The sequence below is a fragment of the Salmo salar genome, chromosome ssa23 (assembly GCF_905237065.1).
Source record: "Salmo salar chromosome ssa23, Ssal_v3.1, whole genome shotgun sequence".
NCBI classification, from domain to species: domain Eukaryota; kingdom Metazoa; phylum Chordata; class Actinopteri; order Salmoniformes; family Salmonidae; genus Salmo; species Salmo salar.
Window position 1 is genome coordinate 7,770,155 of NC_059464.1, and position 17,167 is coordinate 7,787,321.

At 42.5% G+C, this 17,167-nt stretch overlaps 1 protein-coding gene and 1 pseudogene across 1 annotated transcript in view; both read right to left on the reverse strand.

Moving 5' to 3' along the window:
- Positions 1 to 8,551, reverse strand: part of LOC106584012 (phosphatidylinositol 3-kinase regulatory subunit gamma) — a 327,133-nt gene extending 318,582 nt beyond the window's left edge. The window contains exons 1-2 of the mRNA XM_014168762.2: positions 8,341 to 8,551; positions 7,247 to 8,049 (exon numbers count right to left, since the gene is read on the reverse strand). Of these exons, the coding sequence (XP_014024237.1) occupies positions 7,247 to 7,595 (349 nt within the window). The 5' untranslated portion in view covers positions 7,596 to 8,049; positions 8,341 to 8,551. The remainder of the gene's footprint in view (positions 1 to 7,246; positions 8,050 to 8,340) is intronic.
- A 6,507-nt stretch (positions 8,552 to 15,058) lies between these two features.
- Positions 15,059 to 16,297, reverse strand: LOC123729806 (piggyBac transposable element-derived protein 4-like; annotated as a pseudogene).
- Positions 16,298 to 17,167: the final 870 nt, after the last annotated feature.

The following is a 17,167-nucleotide window of genomic DNA, read 5'->3' on the forward strand; positions in this document are numbered from 1 at the left end:
GAAAGTTTGTGGGGCACGTTATGTCATCAAGTAACTATAAAGCTCCAGTCAACATTTAATTCTAAATGCCTACTGCTTGCTAAATCTATTTTTCATGCCTGAATTGCTTCGCCTTGCTTTTCTAGTTGGCTGGGTGCAAATTTCACCATTCAGTTACTTCAGATCTACAGGAGTGCAAGTTTCACCATAGCACGGACCGTGGCAATATGTTAGCTCTGGAAATTATTAGAAAATATTAGTAAATTCTTGCATTCTATCCATGCTGGCTTTTGTGGGCTACCTGAGACAAGAAACAGACAGTTTGGAGGGTATACAGGCTATTGCTAATTTATGAATGCGCAATTTGCCTATATGGATAATGGAAACACCATTTTTATACGACAGGTTTTGGTGTGATGTCATTACGTCCAGCTGTTTTTATCAGTTCAATGGAAACACACCGTAGCAGGCAATTGTCGCATCTATTTTCTATGAACACTTTTTCTAAATGTCAACAAAAATCACTGGACAAGTTAATGGAAACTTAAACAGTGATAGAACTGTTGTTTGGTCACTACGACTTCCTCTGCAAACTAAGCCCTCCGTGTTCCTCTAGCAAACCTCTGCGCTCCATAGTACACAGTGTCCAGCATACGTAATGCGCCACAGGGTCATACACAGACAAGATATCACCATAATCAATTACAGGCACAAATGTAGCGGAAACATGCCTCTTTCTTGCTTCAAAAGAAAAACATGACTTATTACGAAAATTTGAGCCTAAGCTTTTTCATAAGACCTTCGATGTGGGGTTTAAAGGTGAGACACTCATCTAGCAAGAAACCCAAGTACTTGTAAGTTTCTACTCTTTCTATTTGCTTGTCCTGCATAGTGACTATACGTGGAAGAGTCTGAGGTTTTATCTTAGATTTCAGGAAAACCATCAACCATTTGTCTTTTCAGCATTTAAAAGCAACTTCAGCTGACAGAGCTGAGTCTGGACAACAGTAAAAGCAGACTGGAGTTCTTCACAGACCTTCAATAAATAACTGTGTCATCCGCATAAAAATGTTAACTAGCATTCGACATATTTCTACCAACATTATTAATATAGATAGTAAACAGCAGTGTTCCAAGAACAGAGCCCTGTGGCACCCCCTTCTGGACAGTTAACATATCAGATGAATTGCCATCAAACTGGGCACACTGAGTTCTATCAGACAGGTAGTGTTTGAACCATGAGACTGCCTGATCAGATAATATAACCAGTGACAAAAGCCCAAAGACCAAAACTGCTGCAGCTCGATATCTCATGCATCCCATTCAGTCCCGGCAGATTCTTCGGTCTACACGCAGAATCTGCCCTCGGGAGATTACACTACACTGCACTAGCCCACACCACACAACACCACACTACAGCAATCCTAACAGGCCAAACACACAGAGCTAAAACAGAGCACCCCCAGCCCTGTAAAAACCTTAATCAAAGCCTGCCAAATAGAAGATAAGCGTTGCGTTTGCTTGCTCACATGGAGTCAGGATACAGTTAGACCAGAGCTTGTCCTCTTTGTGAGGAGTGTTGCGTTTGCTCATCTGGATGCTGAATAAAACATCCAAACAAATCCAGCTGCCTGCGAGTCATGACACGTATACTCAGACACACATTCACACTCAGACAAGCGCACACACAAACACACACACACACGTATACCTAATCTTTCTCAAAGACACATACACATCATCTTCACAAACACAAATGCCACTGTATATTCATTTCAGCAGAACCAACACCTGAGATTGGTTAGGGACTACTTCAGTGAGAAAAACATTGCGACACAATTACGCTAACGCAGGTTAGCATCTTTGAGGCAGGATGTGCCTCTGGAGCACATTGGAACATATTGGAGCACACAGAGGCTGTTTCACAACATGTTCACTTCTCAGGACTCAGGTCTGGTGGAAGTGCAAAAATACTATGTTTTATCTTTCTCTGCAGTAAAGCTGTAACACATGTGGCAGACAGGAGGCCCAATTCGCACTTTGGTCCATGGGGACTCATATTGTAACAGGGTCGTTCCAATTGATTTCAATCACATTTTCACAGCACCCCTTTTGATTTGAACTCAACTTTCCATACATACAGTTGAAGTCGGAAGTTTACATACACTTAGGTTGGAGTCATTAAAACTCATTTTTCAACCACTCCACAAATTTCTTGTCAACAAACTATAGTTTTGGCAAGTCAGTTAGGACATCTACTTTGTGCATGACACAAGTAATTTTTCCAACAATTGTTTACAGACAGATTATTTCACGTATAATTCACTGCATCACAATTCCAGTGGGTCAGAAGTTTACATACACTAAGTTGACTGTGACTTTAAACAGCTTGGAAAATTCCAGAAAATTATGTCATGGCTTTAGAAGCTTCTGATAGGCTAATTGACATCATTTGAGTCAATTGGAGGTGTACCTGTGGATGTATTTCAAGGCCTACCTTCAAACTCAGTGCCTCTTTGCTTGACATCATGGGAAAATCAAAAGAAATAAGCCAAGTCCTCAGAAAAAAAACGGTAGACCTCCACAAGTCTGGTTCATCCTTGGGAGCAATTTCCAAACGCCTGAAAGTACCACGTTCAATAGTACGCAAGTATAAACACCATGGGACCAAGTAGCCGTCATGCCGCTCGGGAATGAGACGTGTTCTGTCTCCTAGAGATGAATGTACTTTGGTAAAGTGCAAATCAATACAAGAACAACAGCAAAGGATGCTGGAGAAACAGGTACAAAAAGTATCTATATCTACAGTAAAACGAGTCCTATATCGACACAACCTGAAAGGCCGCTCAGCAAGGAAGAAGCCACTGCTCCAAAACCGCCATAAAAAAAGCCGGACTACGGTTTGCAACTGCACATGGGGACAAAGATCGCACTTTTTGGAGAAATGTCCTCTGGTCTGATGAAACAAAAATAGAACTGTTAGGCCATAATGACCATCATTATATTTGGAGGAAAAAGGGGGAGGCTTGCAAGCCGAAGAAAAACCATCCCAACCATGAAAAACGGGGTGTGAGGGTGCTTTGCTGCAGGAGGGCCTGGTGCACTTCACAAAATAGATGGCAGGAAAATTATGTGGATATATTGAAGCAACATCTCAAGACATCAGTCAGGAAGTTAAAGCTTGGTCGCAAATGGGTCTTCCAAATGACAATGACCCCAAGCATACTTCCAAAGTTTTGGCAAAACGGCTTAAGGACAACAAAGTCAAGGTATTGGAGTGGCCATCACAAAGCCCTGACCTCAATCCCATAGAAACTTTGTGGGCAGAACTGAAAAAGTGTGTGCGAGCAAGGAGGCCTACAAACCTGACTCAGTTACACCAGTTCTGTCAGGAGGAATGGGCCAACATTCACCCAACTTGTTGTGGGAAGCTTGTGGAAGGCTACCCTAAACATTTGACCCAAGTTAAAACATTTAAAGGCAACGCTACCAAATACTAATTGAGTGTATGTAAACTTCTGACCCACTGGGAATGTGATGAAAGAAATAAAAGCTGAAATATATAATTCTCTCTACTATTATTCTGACATTTCACATTCTTAAAATAAAGTGGTGATCCTAACTGACCTAAGACAGGGAATGTTTCCTAGGATTAAATTCCAGGAATTGTGAAAAACTGAGTTTAAACGTATTTGGCTAAGGTGTATGTAAACTTCCAACTTCAACTGTATTTGGTAGAAAATTCTCTGTGCTACACCAAACAGTACCTATCCTGTAACAGCTAATGGAGCATCACATTAGCCCATTAAAATCTTCTAGCTAAATTCAGTACAGTAGAGAATACTACAGTAGAGTATATTACATTATACTGTACTCTCGTGTGTTCTACTGTACTGAACTCTACCATACTGAACTATACTCTACTCTACTTTTCTTTACTGTACTGTATTGTACTCTACTGTACTGTACTCTACTGCAACTGTGATTTAGTAAAAGAGTGACGCATTTTAATAACTTAATAGATCATTAAAAAAAATTATCAGTGAACTTTCATAATCCTTCCACCTCATGAGGGAGAGAAACTACAAAATATCTTAAAGATATAATAATATTTCTTGAACTTATAGAAGGCAAATAATTTCTGCAAAACTAAATAGAAATGTTGATATTAGTTGGCAGGGGCCTTTACTTCAACATTATTGTGTTAATGTGTATTGATGTATGGGCTCCCAAGTGGTGCAGCAGTCTAAGGCATTGCATCTCAGTGCAAGAGGCATCACTACAATACCTGGTTTGAATCCAGGCTGCATCACATCCGGCCGTGATTGGGAGTCCCATAGGGCGGCGCACAATTGTCCCAGTGTCATCCGGGTTTGGCCGGGGTAGGCTGTCATTGTAAATAAGAATCTGTTCTTAACTGACTTGCCTAGTTAAATAAAGGTTACATTTAAAAAATGTTTTGAATGTATTTCTAATACCGTAAGACTTTTGCTAGTAGGTCTCATAAGCATTTTTCTACACTCGCATAACATCTGCTAACCATGTGTATGTGACCAATAAAATAAAATTTGATTTGATTTTGAACTCCCATTTCCATCTCTGTGAGGGCATTTCCATTGAAAAGGAAACATGAGGACCAACATGTGAAGTTCATACATAAAAGCATATCAGATTGGATGTCAAATGAAAGCTAAGAGTCTATATTCTAGAGAAATTACGTCAGATACATTTTTCAACCATTTTCCTTAAATATGAGGCAAAAGTAAAGGTTTTGATTTCTGGATCACAGATGGAAAAGGGGTCTTAGAAAACATCTACCAGAGAAAGTCTTAAACAGTATCAGAAATAAATCAAAGCACAAAGTTGATGTAAAGACCCATGCCAATTAATCTCAACACTTACTGTATATTTAGTTTTGGAGAAATTGTTTACCTTCTGTAAATTTAAGAAATATTGCCTTGTGCCTTGAATTCCCTTAGCAAAAACCCACATACTGTATCTTTAATATATTTTCTAATTTCTCTCCCTCATGAGGGAGGATTATGGCAGTTCACAGAAGTAACAAGTAATGGTAGACCTACCAATTAGTTGTAGTGATTTTTCTGATATCAATTTTGTTCATTAATTATTAAGTGATTACAACTCGTATCAATCAAATCTGTAATGGAATTACTGCAACTGAATTGGCTACAATGGAAAATCATAATGGTCACAAACCCCAGTTGGGTCACCTGCTACAGTACTTCCACTGGCAAAAAAGGAAAAAAAAAGAAAAGAAAATGAATGAAATGAAATGTATGCATTCACTACTGTAAGTGGCTCTGGATAAGAGCGTCTGCTAAATGACTAAAATGTAAATGTAATGTTCAGCAACCCCTCCTCTCTCTCCCTCTCACTCTCCAGTTTATGTCACCTCTACCAGATCCTATTGACCCCTACCCATGAGTCCCCTCTCTTTTAATTTACTGTAATCAGAAGCCTCACCTACTTAGCACCGACCGACTGACGCCGGACGTCGATGGACATTGGAAAGATGTTGAAAGTTGGTCAGTCCACTCTGGCCTTGATGTTAACATCCACAGATGGACCAGATTGGACCAAATCTGAACCTATCATAGACATATGTTTCACACGTTTGGATAGCACAGTATACTACAGTACAGTACAGTGAGTAGAGCACAGCAGAGTACAGTACAGTAATGCACAGTAGAGTACAGTCCAATACAATACAGTAGTACTGTACAGTACAGTAAAGAAAACTATAGCACAGTATATTTGAATGTACTCTACTGAACTCTATTCCGCTGTGTAGTATTGTACTGCATTGCACTCTACTGTGCTATGCTGCGTTGTGATGTCCAAACATGAGGAAAAAGTACATTCATATTCAGAATTATACATTTTTTTGTAGGGCAGATCAGGGACCCATGACGTAATTCCATCACCGTAATTCTGTTACCTGGTGTAAATCCCCTTCACTTACTGTAGTTCAATAACCAAAATAGATTTTTTTCAAACTCAAGTTCCATCTCATAGCTAACACCCCATTATTTCTGCAGACAAAATGTGGTCGTATAAAAACCTTAGAGATTTTACAGTAATTCCTTTACCAAAGTTTGTATCTGCAGTTTTTGGAAAAATGTCCTGTGGAAATTGTTAAAAGCAGTCCTCGTGCATAGAGTTGTATGATTTGTTAAACTTTGAAACCAATGGTTTTTGTTTGGCATACATTTAATGTAAAAAAGAACTGAGTCAAAGCGTAGTTCTGTTAATGTGGAATTGCCCATGACCAGAAATCAAAGTCTTTGCCTATTTGTAATTTCTAGGATGTAAAATGGTTGAAAATATATATATATGCCTTAATTTCTCAAAAATATAGGCTGTTAGCTTTCATTTCACACAAAATTTGATATACTCCTATAAACTTCACGTTGGTGCTCATGGGTCCTTTTACATGGAAATGACTTCTTGCAAAATGGGTCAACGTTATGCACCTCTATCTCCTGAATGTTTTGGTATTCAGGTCCAAAAAGTCCCTGTCTGACCACTACTACAATGGGCAAACATGTATGGAAGATTTTGTTCAAATCAAAAGGGGTTCAGTCAGAAAGTGATTGAAATCATATGGAACAACCCTGCTGTGTCTCAATTGATGGTGGGCACAACACATACACTTCAGATTATGTAAATTAGGGTTTAACCAACAACATATGCACACACAAAAAAAAATGCTGGAGTCTATACGTTTTTTTTATAATTGACGTTAGAGGTAAGTAAAATTAAAATAACCAAGAAATTATTAAATAGTTTGACAACCCTGTTTGTAAGCTTTTTCATGATGTCAAACTCAACCTTTAATCTTTTCCAGTGATGAAGACATGGATGTCTCATGTTATGATTGGGTATGCAAAACGGGTCAACTTTGAGCACCTCCACTAACAAAAAGATGCTTTCTGACCACTTCTACCGTGGGAAAATCTGTATGGAAAGTTATGTTCAAATCAAAAGGGGTGCGGTCAAAAAGTGATTGAAATCAAATGGAATGACCCAACAGACAGGCTGCCATTCAGTCAGTGTTACTGTACACCTCTGGTCCAGCATCAGAATAAAACCCTAGCGGAATAGATTACCAGACCAACAGTAAAGCAAAGCACCATTAAATTGCATTCATTTAACAGTTCATAACAGATAGCTCAAACATTTACCAGACTCCATGTTTCTGAATGGAGTGGTCTTGGCATGCCCTAGCCCCAGTCCCAACACTCACCTCCTGCTGCAGTGGCCCCTGGAGGCTGGGGCCCGGGCCCGACGCTGCTCTGTGTTCCCCCAGGGGTTGGGGGTACGGGCCTGGGCCAGGGCTTGGCCACAGGCAGCCCCTGCCTCACTACCCCTGCATACTCCACAAACGTCCCAGGAAAGTCGCCCTTCTCCTTGGTCCGCTCGTTGGTGCCGTTCAGCCATCCCTTGGGGCTGCGCTCGTCCCCTTCCTGGTAGTCCTTTAGGGAGGCTTTCAGGACCGTCAGGACGTCCCCCGGCTGGAGGCTGATGTCATCACCACGTTCACGTTTGTACTCAAAGAGCGCACGGTACTGGAAGCTGCTGTCAGAGGCTGTCATGGCCACAGTCACAGGCTCATAGATAGGTCCTCAGGCAGGCTCCAACTGAGATCTCCTGTGCCACTCACTCACGTCTGCTGTTTTTACTTTGCAAACTTCAATCCAATGCCTCAGCGAGGCCTAATACTTTAGCAGTTCCCTCTGTAGTCTAGTAATTTAGAAGCCCTTGGGTTGAAGAGAAGATCAAAGAGTCAACATTGGAAGGATCCCTTCAGCATCAGGGTGAGAAACTGCACCATACACTGAGAAGAAACCAGACAGTCTTCCTTGGTTAGGTCCACCTCTAAAGCTCCACCCCTCTGTCTGTCTAATAGTGTCAGCACGATGAACACACAACACGCGAATCTGGCTCCCTCCTGTACCTGAATAATATTAATCCACTGCAGAGTTGACAGGCCGAGGCATCCAGTCCAGCATACTCTCAGCCAGCCCTCTCACTCCCAGCCAGCCCTACCTGGAAACGTCATCAAAGTTACATGATCATTAGACTCATTATTATGACATTAAATATGTTGATATAATGATCAAACATGTAGTACTATTATCATTATGTCATTATTTGAATCACTATTGTAGGAAGCAATATAAGGATGATTTATAGTAAAACTAATACAGAATGTAGGCCTACAGATATAAGAAAAATCGAACATTATTTAAATATATGGATTCCATAGTATCTGGCTAATATTGTACATTACATTACATATTACAATATAAAATGAAGACATGGAAACATATCACTTACAAAACGTGACTTGGCGAATAGGAACTTCAGAGCAGCATGCTGAAACTCGAGTGGTAGCCTAAAAATGCTGAATAAACTTGCCTCTCTTTCGATGCTCTTGCCTTCTATCCGTGCCTTCTATTCGTTATCCAATTTGTGCGACTTGTTTATTAAAATACAGAATATAAATGCAGACGTCCATATGGTCCGATATAATGACGCTTGCCTGGTCCAGACCTCGAGCCAGACCTAGGGAGTAGAACAGCGCGTGCTGATGTCAGAGACCACACCCCCGGCGTCTGCAAATTATTCTAGTAGAGAATGCACACTACTGCAGTAGACAATATGCTACATGACCTGGTTTAATGCTCATAATAGAAACCGTAATTATTATTGTTTTTACCGTTACCGTTGTAGTCTACTCACGTGCGCAATGAGTAGAGGGTTCAAATCGAGACCGGCGGTCAGTGTAGCAGCTAGGCTAGGATAGTATTTCATGGAGCTCCGTCAGAATGATGATACATTATTTAACACTTGTTTTACCTGAACTGCGCACCTCTTGAAAAAAATATAAATCTCACATGAATTGCATTTAGAGGGGAAATAATGATGATATTGCGGATGGTATGGCAGCAATGCAGGTAATTTCTTCCCAGCAGGACCGTTATCTAACCGTTCCATTGCCAGGGGAAATCTGCTACGTCATGGGTGCACATTTTCAGTTTCTGTGTAGTTTATTTGTGAACATAATTTGTGTGGAAGAAAGTTTTACACAATGTCAGCAACAGGCAGCAGCCACTAGTTTAGATTCCCGCCCACTGATAGACGAGTTTATCAAATCATCAGATCAAACTGAAGGAGATAAAAAAAAAAAAAACAGGAGCCACCAGAAGGCTAACTGCACCCCACCACTTGTTGAGGAGGAGGGCAAGCCCGGCCAGGTAGCATAATTAAAAGAGCAGGTAGATATGGGGCCTCATTTATAAACGTTGTGTACAGAATATACCAGAAAACTTTTGTGCGCCAGTTTTCCCTCAAAAGTTTGCATTTTGTGACCTGGGCCTTTATTATGCCATTTCTGAAAAGAATACATACGCACGTTTCCCCTTATAAATCAGACCTGTCATAAAACTGCAGTGTGAACAAGCATTATAACTTCATGGCAGTTTCTAAAAGAGCGAGCAATGGAACATTTTATCACATTTCTCTAGAGGTGTGAGCGGAATAAGAATAGATTCCTATGTCTAATTATTCCAAAAATAAAACACATAGATTTTCATTCTTCTCACTAATTGCAAATGGCTGCATCTTGTTATTGTGTTTGATGAATAAGAGTGTCATCATATCCCCTATTTGCATAAAATATGTACTTGCCTGCTTGCAAAACAATACTTCAACCACTAGAAATTCTGCGCATGCATGGTCTAAAGTTTGCATGGAGGAAAAACATTCTCATGCCAAGTTACGTTTCTATGAATGCCAACTTTAGACCAATCCCAGGCTGTGTCATTACCGGCCGTGACCGGGAGTCCCATAGGGCGGCGTACAATTGGCTGGGGGGACTTTACTTGGCTCATCACGCTCTAGCGACTCCTTGTGGCGGGCCGGGCGCCAGCAGGCTGACCGTGGTCGTCAGTTGAACGGTGTTTACTCCGACACATTGGTGCAGCTGGGGGGGGTGTTAAGAAGCGAGGTTTGGCGGGTCATGTTTCGGAGGACTTAACCTGAGCCTCTCCTGAGCCTGTTGGGGGGTTGCAGCGATGAGACAAAATCATAATCACGAAATTGGGAGAAAAAGGGGGTAAAAGAAAATGAAATCAACTATAAATTGGAGAAATTCATATAGAAATATTGAAAGCATTTATTGAGAAACTAAAAGGTGTGCAACATTAAAATATTGTCCCATTTACATTGTGTAATTTATTGACGGTCCCTAACTAGCCCCACAGATAGGCTATTCAAAGTCAAACCAACCCCGGTTTGCACAAATGTTGCACTTTCCCTATGCCCAAGGTTAGAAATTCCTACCGCCAGTGGGTGAGCAGCATTTGCCGTTGAAGATGTGATTTACATCTTCGGCAGGTAATCCCTTTTCAGAGGACCGCTTTATGCCCTTAGCAGGCCACTTTTGCATTTCTGGCGGGTTGCCTCAACTCAGAGGACTGCTATAAGCCCTCTGCAAGCAATCTAGCCATAAGTTAATTTGAAAACAAGAGAAAGGAATTTCTCTAATCTCAATAAGTTTTGATATTATTAAATGTGTTACACTTTTTTTCTTGACTTTTAAGTAAATACTTAAATTCATGTGTAAAACCATGTGCTATTCAATTGTAACTCAATGTTCTTTCTTTGTGTATAGGAGCCATTCGGAGGAACCTTGCAACCTAGGATGCCACGGATGAGGGGGTCCAAAATCAGGTTACATGTTACCTAAAAGAGGCCTCCGATCGTAAAGGCTGGAGAAGGCAATGCACAGTGGAGAGGGATCCGCTGCAGTGAGTGACAACTTCAAGTCTCTGACCACCTGTCTCAAAGCCAGCATCTACCCCCAAGCCACAAGACTATTCCAACAGCTGAACCATGCGCTGACTACTGCATCCTACCACACACTTACCATTTATTAATATTCTGTACTCACTGAAATCACTTGTCTTCCGGACCAATGAAATAGTTACGTTACCTTTCTGCACAACGATTGTATATTATTTATCTAATTATTTATTATGGATCCCCATTAACTGCTGCCAAGACAGCAGCTACTCTTCATGGGGTCCAGCAAAATAAGACAGTTACATACAGTTTAAAATACTACATGACATTACGATTCATAACACACATTCAGTGTGTTCCCTCAGGTCACCACTACACCACCACATATTTACAATACAACACCATGTGCACGTGTGTGTAGATTGCATGTCTTATCATGTGTACACAGTCCCCTCTGTTCCATTCTCTAAAACAACGTTGGAGGCAGCTTATGGTAGAGAAATTAACATTACATTTTCTGACAACAGGTCTGGTGAACACTCCTGCAGTGAGCATGCCAATTGCACGCTCCCTCAAAACTTGAGACATTTGTGGCATTGTGTTGTGTGACAAAACTGCACATTTTAGAGTGGCCTTTTATTGGCCCCAGCACAAGGTGCACCTGTGAAATGATCATGCTGTTTAATCAGCTTCTTGATATGCCACACCTGTAGTGCAGTCCAGCCCCGATGTGACTTTTCTTATTAACTGTATGCAATCATTTGCTATGTGTTGTCTTAGGAATTCAATATTCTCTGTGTTGATCTTGCCAACCTCCATTGTCACACCTCTGAGAAGTAGAGGTTATATCATATAGGTCTGATAAGACCGCACTCAACGAGCTGTATAAGGCCATAAGCAAAGAAGAAAATGCTCATCTAGAAGCAGCGCTCCTAGTGGCCGGGGACTTGCAGGCAAACTCAAATCCAATTTAACTAATTTCTACCAGAGTGTCACATGTGCAACCAGAGGAAAAAAACTTTAGACCACCTTTACTCCACACACAGAGATGCATACAAAGCTCTCCCTCGCCCTGCATTTGGAAAATCTGACCATAAATATATCCTCCTGATTCCTGCTTACAAGCCAAATCTAAAGCAGGATGTACCAGTGACTCACTCAGTACGGAAGTGGTCAGATGATGCGGATGCTACACTACAGGACTTTTTTGCTAACACAGACTGGAATATGTTCCGGGATTCATCCAAAGGCATTGAGCTGTATACCACCTCAGTCACCGGCTTCATCAATAAATGCATCAATGACGTCGTCCCCACAGTGACCGTACGTACATATCCCAACCAGAAGCCATGGATTATGCAATATCCGTACCGAGCTAAAGGCTTGAGCTTTCAAGGAGTGGGACACTAATCCAGACGCTTATAAGAAATTCTGCTATGCCTTCAGACAAACCATCAAACAGGCAAAGCGTCAATACAGGACTAAGATTGAATCCTACTACACCAGCTCTGGCGCTCGTCAGATGTGGCAGGGCTTGCAAACTATTACAGACTACAAATGGAAACCCAGCTGTGTGCTGCCCAGTGACGCAAGCCTACCAGATGGGCTAAATGCCTTTTATGCTTGCTTCGAGGCAAGCAACACTGAAGCATGCATGAGAGCACCAGCTGTTCCGGACAACTGTGTGATCAAGTGAGCAAGATCTTTAAACAGGTCAACATTCACAAGGCTGTGGGGCCAAACGGATTACCAGGACGTGTACGCAGAGCATGCGCCGACCAACTGGAAAGTGTCTTCACTGACATTTTTAACCTCTCCCTGACTGAGTCTGTAATACCTAGATGTTTCAAGCAGACCACCATAGTCCCTGTGCCCAAGAAAGTGAAGGTAACCTATAGCACTCATGTCGGTAGCCATGAAGTGCTTTGAAAGGCTGGTCATGGCTCACATCAACACCATCATCCCAGAAACCCTAGAGGCAGTCTAATTCGTATACCGCCCCAACAGATTCACAGATAACACAATCTCAATCGCACTCCACACTGCCCGTTCCCACCTGGACAAAAGGAACACCTATGTGAGAATGCTGTTCATTGACTACAGCTCAGTGTTCAACACCATAGTACCCATAAAGCTCATCACTAAACTAAGGAACCTGGGACTAAACACCTCCATCTGCAACTGGATCTTGGACTTCCTGACGGGCCGCCACCAGGTGGTAAAGGTAGGCAACAACACATCTGCTACGCTGATCCTCAACATGGGGGCCCCTCAGGGGTGCATGCTTAGTCCCCTCCTGTACTCCCTGTTCACCCACGACTGCATGGTCAAGCACTACCTCAGCACCATTGTTAACCTTTTCATACGTGAGTTCCATATATCTCTAACTGTCGCCCCAGCATGAGTTTTTTTTTGCATGTGGTGTCAGAATGCGTTCACTGTTCCAAAATCTGATTGTTACGCAACAGGACAGTTAACCCGCCCTGCCCTCAAACCAAGGCCCGCTGCCTGTTTTTATTTATAATTTGTCAATTTCAAATTATTTTTCAACAAGTTTTTATTTTCTAACAACAGTTTAAATTGAGGTGTGTTCTGCCTTCTCATTAATTCACATAAAGGTAGGCCATTTCACTTTTGCAGACAATACATTTTTTTGTCATTACTGACCCTGACAAACTTCCCCAAGCACTTCCCAATTGTTTCTCCAAATCAAGTCTGCAGAAATGTGCACATCTCCTGTTAAAACAGGACCTGCACACACGTGTTCACATTTTCCGTCTGGTCCCCGCCTTGCATTCATTGTTGTTTTTTACTACATGATAATAACTTTGGAAATGTGTGCATTTATATCAAAGTAAGTGCCTTATTACGTTATAATAGTTTCTGTATGTCATGTTATGTCGTTTCTACTGTAGCTCACTGTATGTATGGAGTATAATATATTTGTGTGTATTCCTTATAACCGCAGACACGCGAGGTAACAGTACTAATTTCATATAACCTTTATGGTGTTATATTCAATCGTGCTTATGTAGCTAGCTACATTCTTCTATTAGCCTCCCGGGTGGCGCAGTGGTCTAAGGCACTGCATCGCAGTGCTAGCTGTGCCACCAGAGACTCTGGGTTCGAGCCCAGGCTCTGTCGCAGCCGGCTGTGACCGGGAGGCCCATGGGGTGGTGCACAATTGGACTAGTGTTGTTAGGGAGGGTTTGGCCGGCAGGGATATCCTTGTCTCATCGTGCACTAGTGACTCCTGTGGCGGGCTGGGCACAATGCACACTGACCAGGTCAATAGGTGTATGGTGTTTCCTCCGACACATTGGTGCGGCTGGCTTCTGGGATGGATGCGTGCTGTGTTAAGAAGCAGTGCGGCTTGGTTGGGTTGTGTTTCGGAGGACACATGGCTCTTGACCTTCGCCTCTCCCGAGTCTGTGCGGGAGTTGTAGTGATGAGACAACTACTAACAATTGGATACCATGAAAAGGGGGTAAAAGTATTAAAAAAATACTAATTAAAATACATTCTTCTATTATTGCATCAGAGAAGTATTAGCGTCTGTTGTATTTTGAAGCTATGACCATGGTTTGTTTTCATTTGGCCTATTTAGCATAGCTCTGTTCTGCCCTGCTCTGCCCTGCTCTGCCCTGCCCTTGTGGAGCTCAACAGTTACTGTTTCTTACTGTTATAACTCATTTGGGATTTTGTCAATGCAATATATTATTTTTATAGCAGGGTTATTATGTTACTTCTTTGTAATATTGTTTTATTGCTATATCCTGATATTGTATTCTACTTACTAATACTAATTACTAATAATTCCTCTTTATTTTGTACTTTCAGAAACCACACACATACAGTATTGAACATTATTTGCCAATATCATAACTGGAACTGGACATCTTTCGAGCTGAAGATTGAGGCCAGCTTTTGCATGACAGCATACACTCCTTAAGTTTTACTGGATGAAAACACAGCAAGAAAACACATTTTATTGAAGTATTGGTGATGGTTTTACTAGAGGGAAAAAAACGGAGTATGCATAACCCATATTTCATATTCATGCAGTGATTGAACAACAACTGCATTTCCACCCCCCACCTCTAAAGGCATAGTATCATGGCAGGTCAACTGTCAGGTCAGTCAGTCAGTAATTGCTGTAGATGTGCTTAATAGTGCTTGAGCATATGATACTCCCCAAAGCATGGTGAAACACATAGAGGTATGCCATAAGCTAAACACATGTACTTTGTCAACCTCTGCTTCCTTCTTCTGGTGCCAGACAGGCAGACTTTGCAGTGCCTTTGTGTGCGACTACCTTGAGCAGCAGTTTGAGGCACTTTGCAGGGAAAATGCCGTGCAGTGAGGCGTAGGGGATTGTCCCACCCCCAGTGGATGGGCGCCGAGGGGTGTGGTGTTCCTCCAGCAGCTCTCTCATGAGGTTCTCTCTGTACTTTTGGTACGTAATTACTTTACCTATGGGGGAGAGGGAGTGGGGATGATGAGGGAAGGGAGAGGATGATGAGGCAGTGGGTAGGTGGGTGAGATATTGTCACTATAATTGCATAATGGAACTGTATGTGATTTGTATGTGAACTGCATATCCAATTACAAAAAATACCTTGTTCAGTAATCATCTCACCTGTTAGTTGGCGGTGAACTATGTGGCCATTGAGGGCAGCAGAAAAATATGATCTTATTCCACTTGGTAGTTTTCCGAGTGCATTCCAAAAAGATGTTCATCATGTCCACCTTATCCACTGCCCCCATTTTGAGGTTATAGTCAAGCACACAGTCTGGTTTGATCTTTCTCTCTCCCGTCAGATGGTCCAACTTCCCTGTGGCCGACATGGTTGCTGTATGGTCAGTGGAGAGGACATGGACATCTCGTTTGTCATGCCACTTTACTGCCAGCTGTTGACCGTTCTCCTTGAACTCCACCTCCCCTCTCTGCATCTTCCTGCATCTTCCTGCTGGCATTCCCTTCCTGTTCGACCTGACTGTGCCACAGGCCCCGTGCTGTTGGAGAGCAGATGCTGGAAGAGTGTGCTGTACCAATTGTCCACATACAAAGTGTGTCCCTTGCCGAGATGAGGAGCCAGCATGGTCATCACCATGGACCCGGACACCCCAAGCCCCTCATAGTGTTGGATGTCAGTGGTGGACACTGTGTAGATTATAATGTCCTGGACAAATCCTGTCTTCACGTCGCACATGACAAAGAACTTGACCCCTGTGCCTTTTGGAGGGAATATATTGACAGAACGCCAGCCTACCCTTCCATGACATCAAGGACTCATCAATGCACAGATTCTTGTATGGCACAAAGACCCAACCAAATGCTGAAGTCAGGCTGGTATTAACATTTCTTACTTTGTGTAATGTGTCATTTAGGTTGGCAGTAGCATTGTTGACGAAAATGCAGGCATCGCAGCAGAACTAGGTAGCGCTCTTGGGAAAAGAGGGTGGCAGAGAAGGGAGTTTCAAACATAGGATCTGTGCTCCAGTATTCTCTTATGGAGTTTTTATCTACTATTCCCATGAGAAGGACTGTCACCAGGAAGGTATACATTTCACTAATTGTGGTTGTCACCCATTTAGCGAGTTTCCCCCTCACTCCTGTCTCTGTCTTCTCTTGTAGCTCCAAGGCATAGCGATTGGTCTCCTCTACTATGTCTCCCACCAGCTCCTCTGTCAGAAACAACTTGAAGCACTCTGCCTCAGTTGGAAATGGCAAGGGGCATTGCACTCCAGACTGGGACTCATCAATGCAAACAGCAGGGCCAGGAGGGGTGAAATGGCTGGCGGCCTTCCAGCTACCTGTAACAACACAGGGCGAGACCCAGATGCAGGCAGGCGGGCTTAGTGTCAGGGCAGGCAAGAGGTCAAAACCGGCAGGACTAGAAAAAACTGAGACTAGGAAAAACAGGAACTCAAAAACACACTTGTAAGCTTGACAAGACAAGACGAACTGGCAACAGACTAACAGAGAACACAGGTATAAATACACTGAGGGTAATAGAGAAGATGGGTGACAACTGGAGGGGGGTGGAGACAATCACAAGGACAGGTGAAACAGATCAGGGTGTGACACTACCACAGAACTCCTGTACTGCATCCACTGTCGGTCTGCCTCCATCACCACCAGCATCTTCAAAGGGACCTTGGACTTCATCAGTGGTCAAGGGGTCCTCAAATTCAGGGTTCTCAATGGCTACAAGGTTGGGGGGCAGCTCCTCACTGTCACTGTCAGAATCTGATTCCTGACTTTCAGACTCATTGTCAGAATTTATAAAAAATCTCCAGAATTTCTGCATTTGTGAGTTGTCTCCTTTTGAAAGACATTGCTAATGCTACAGCT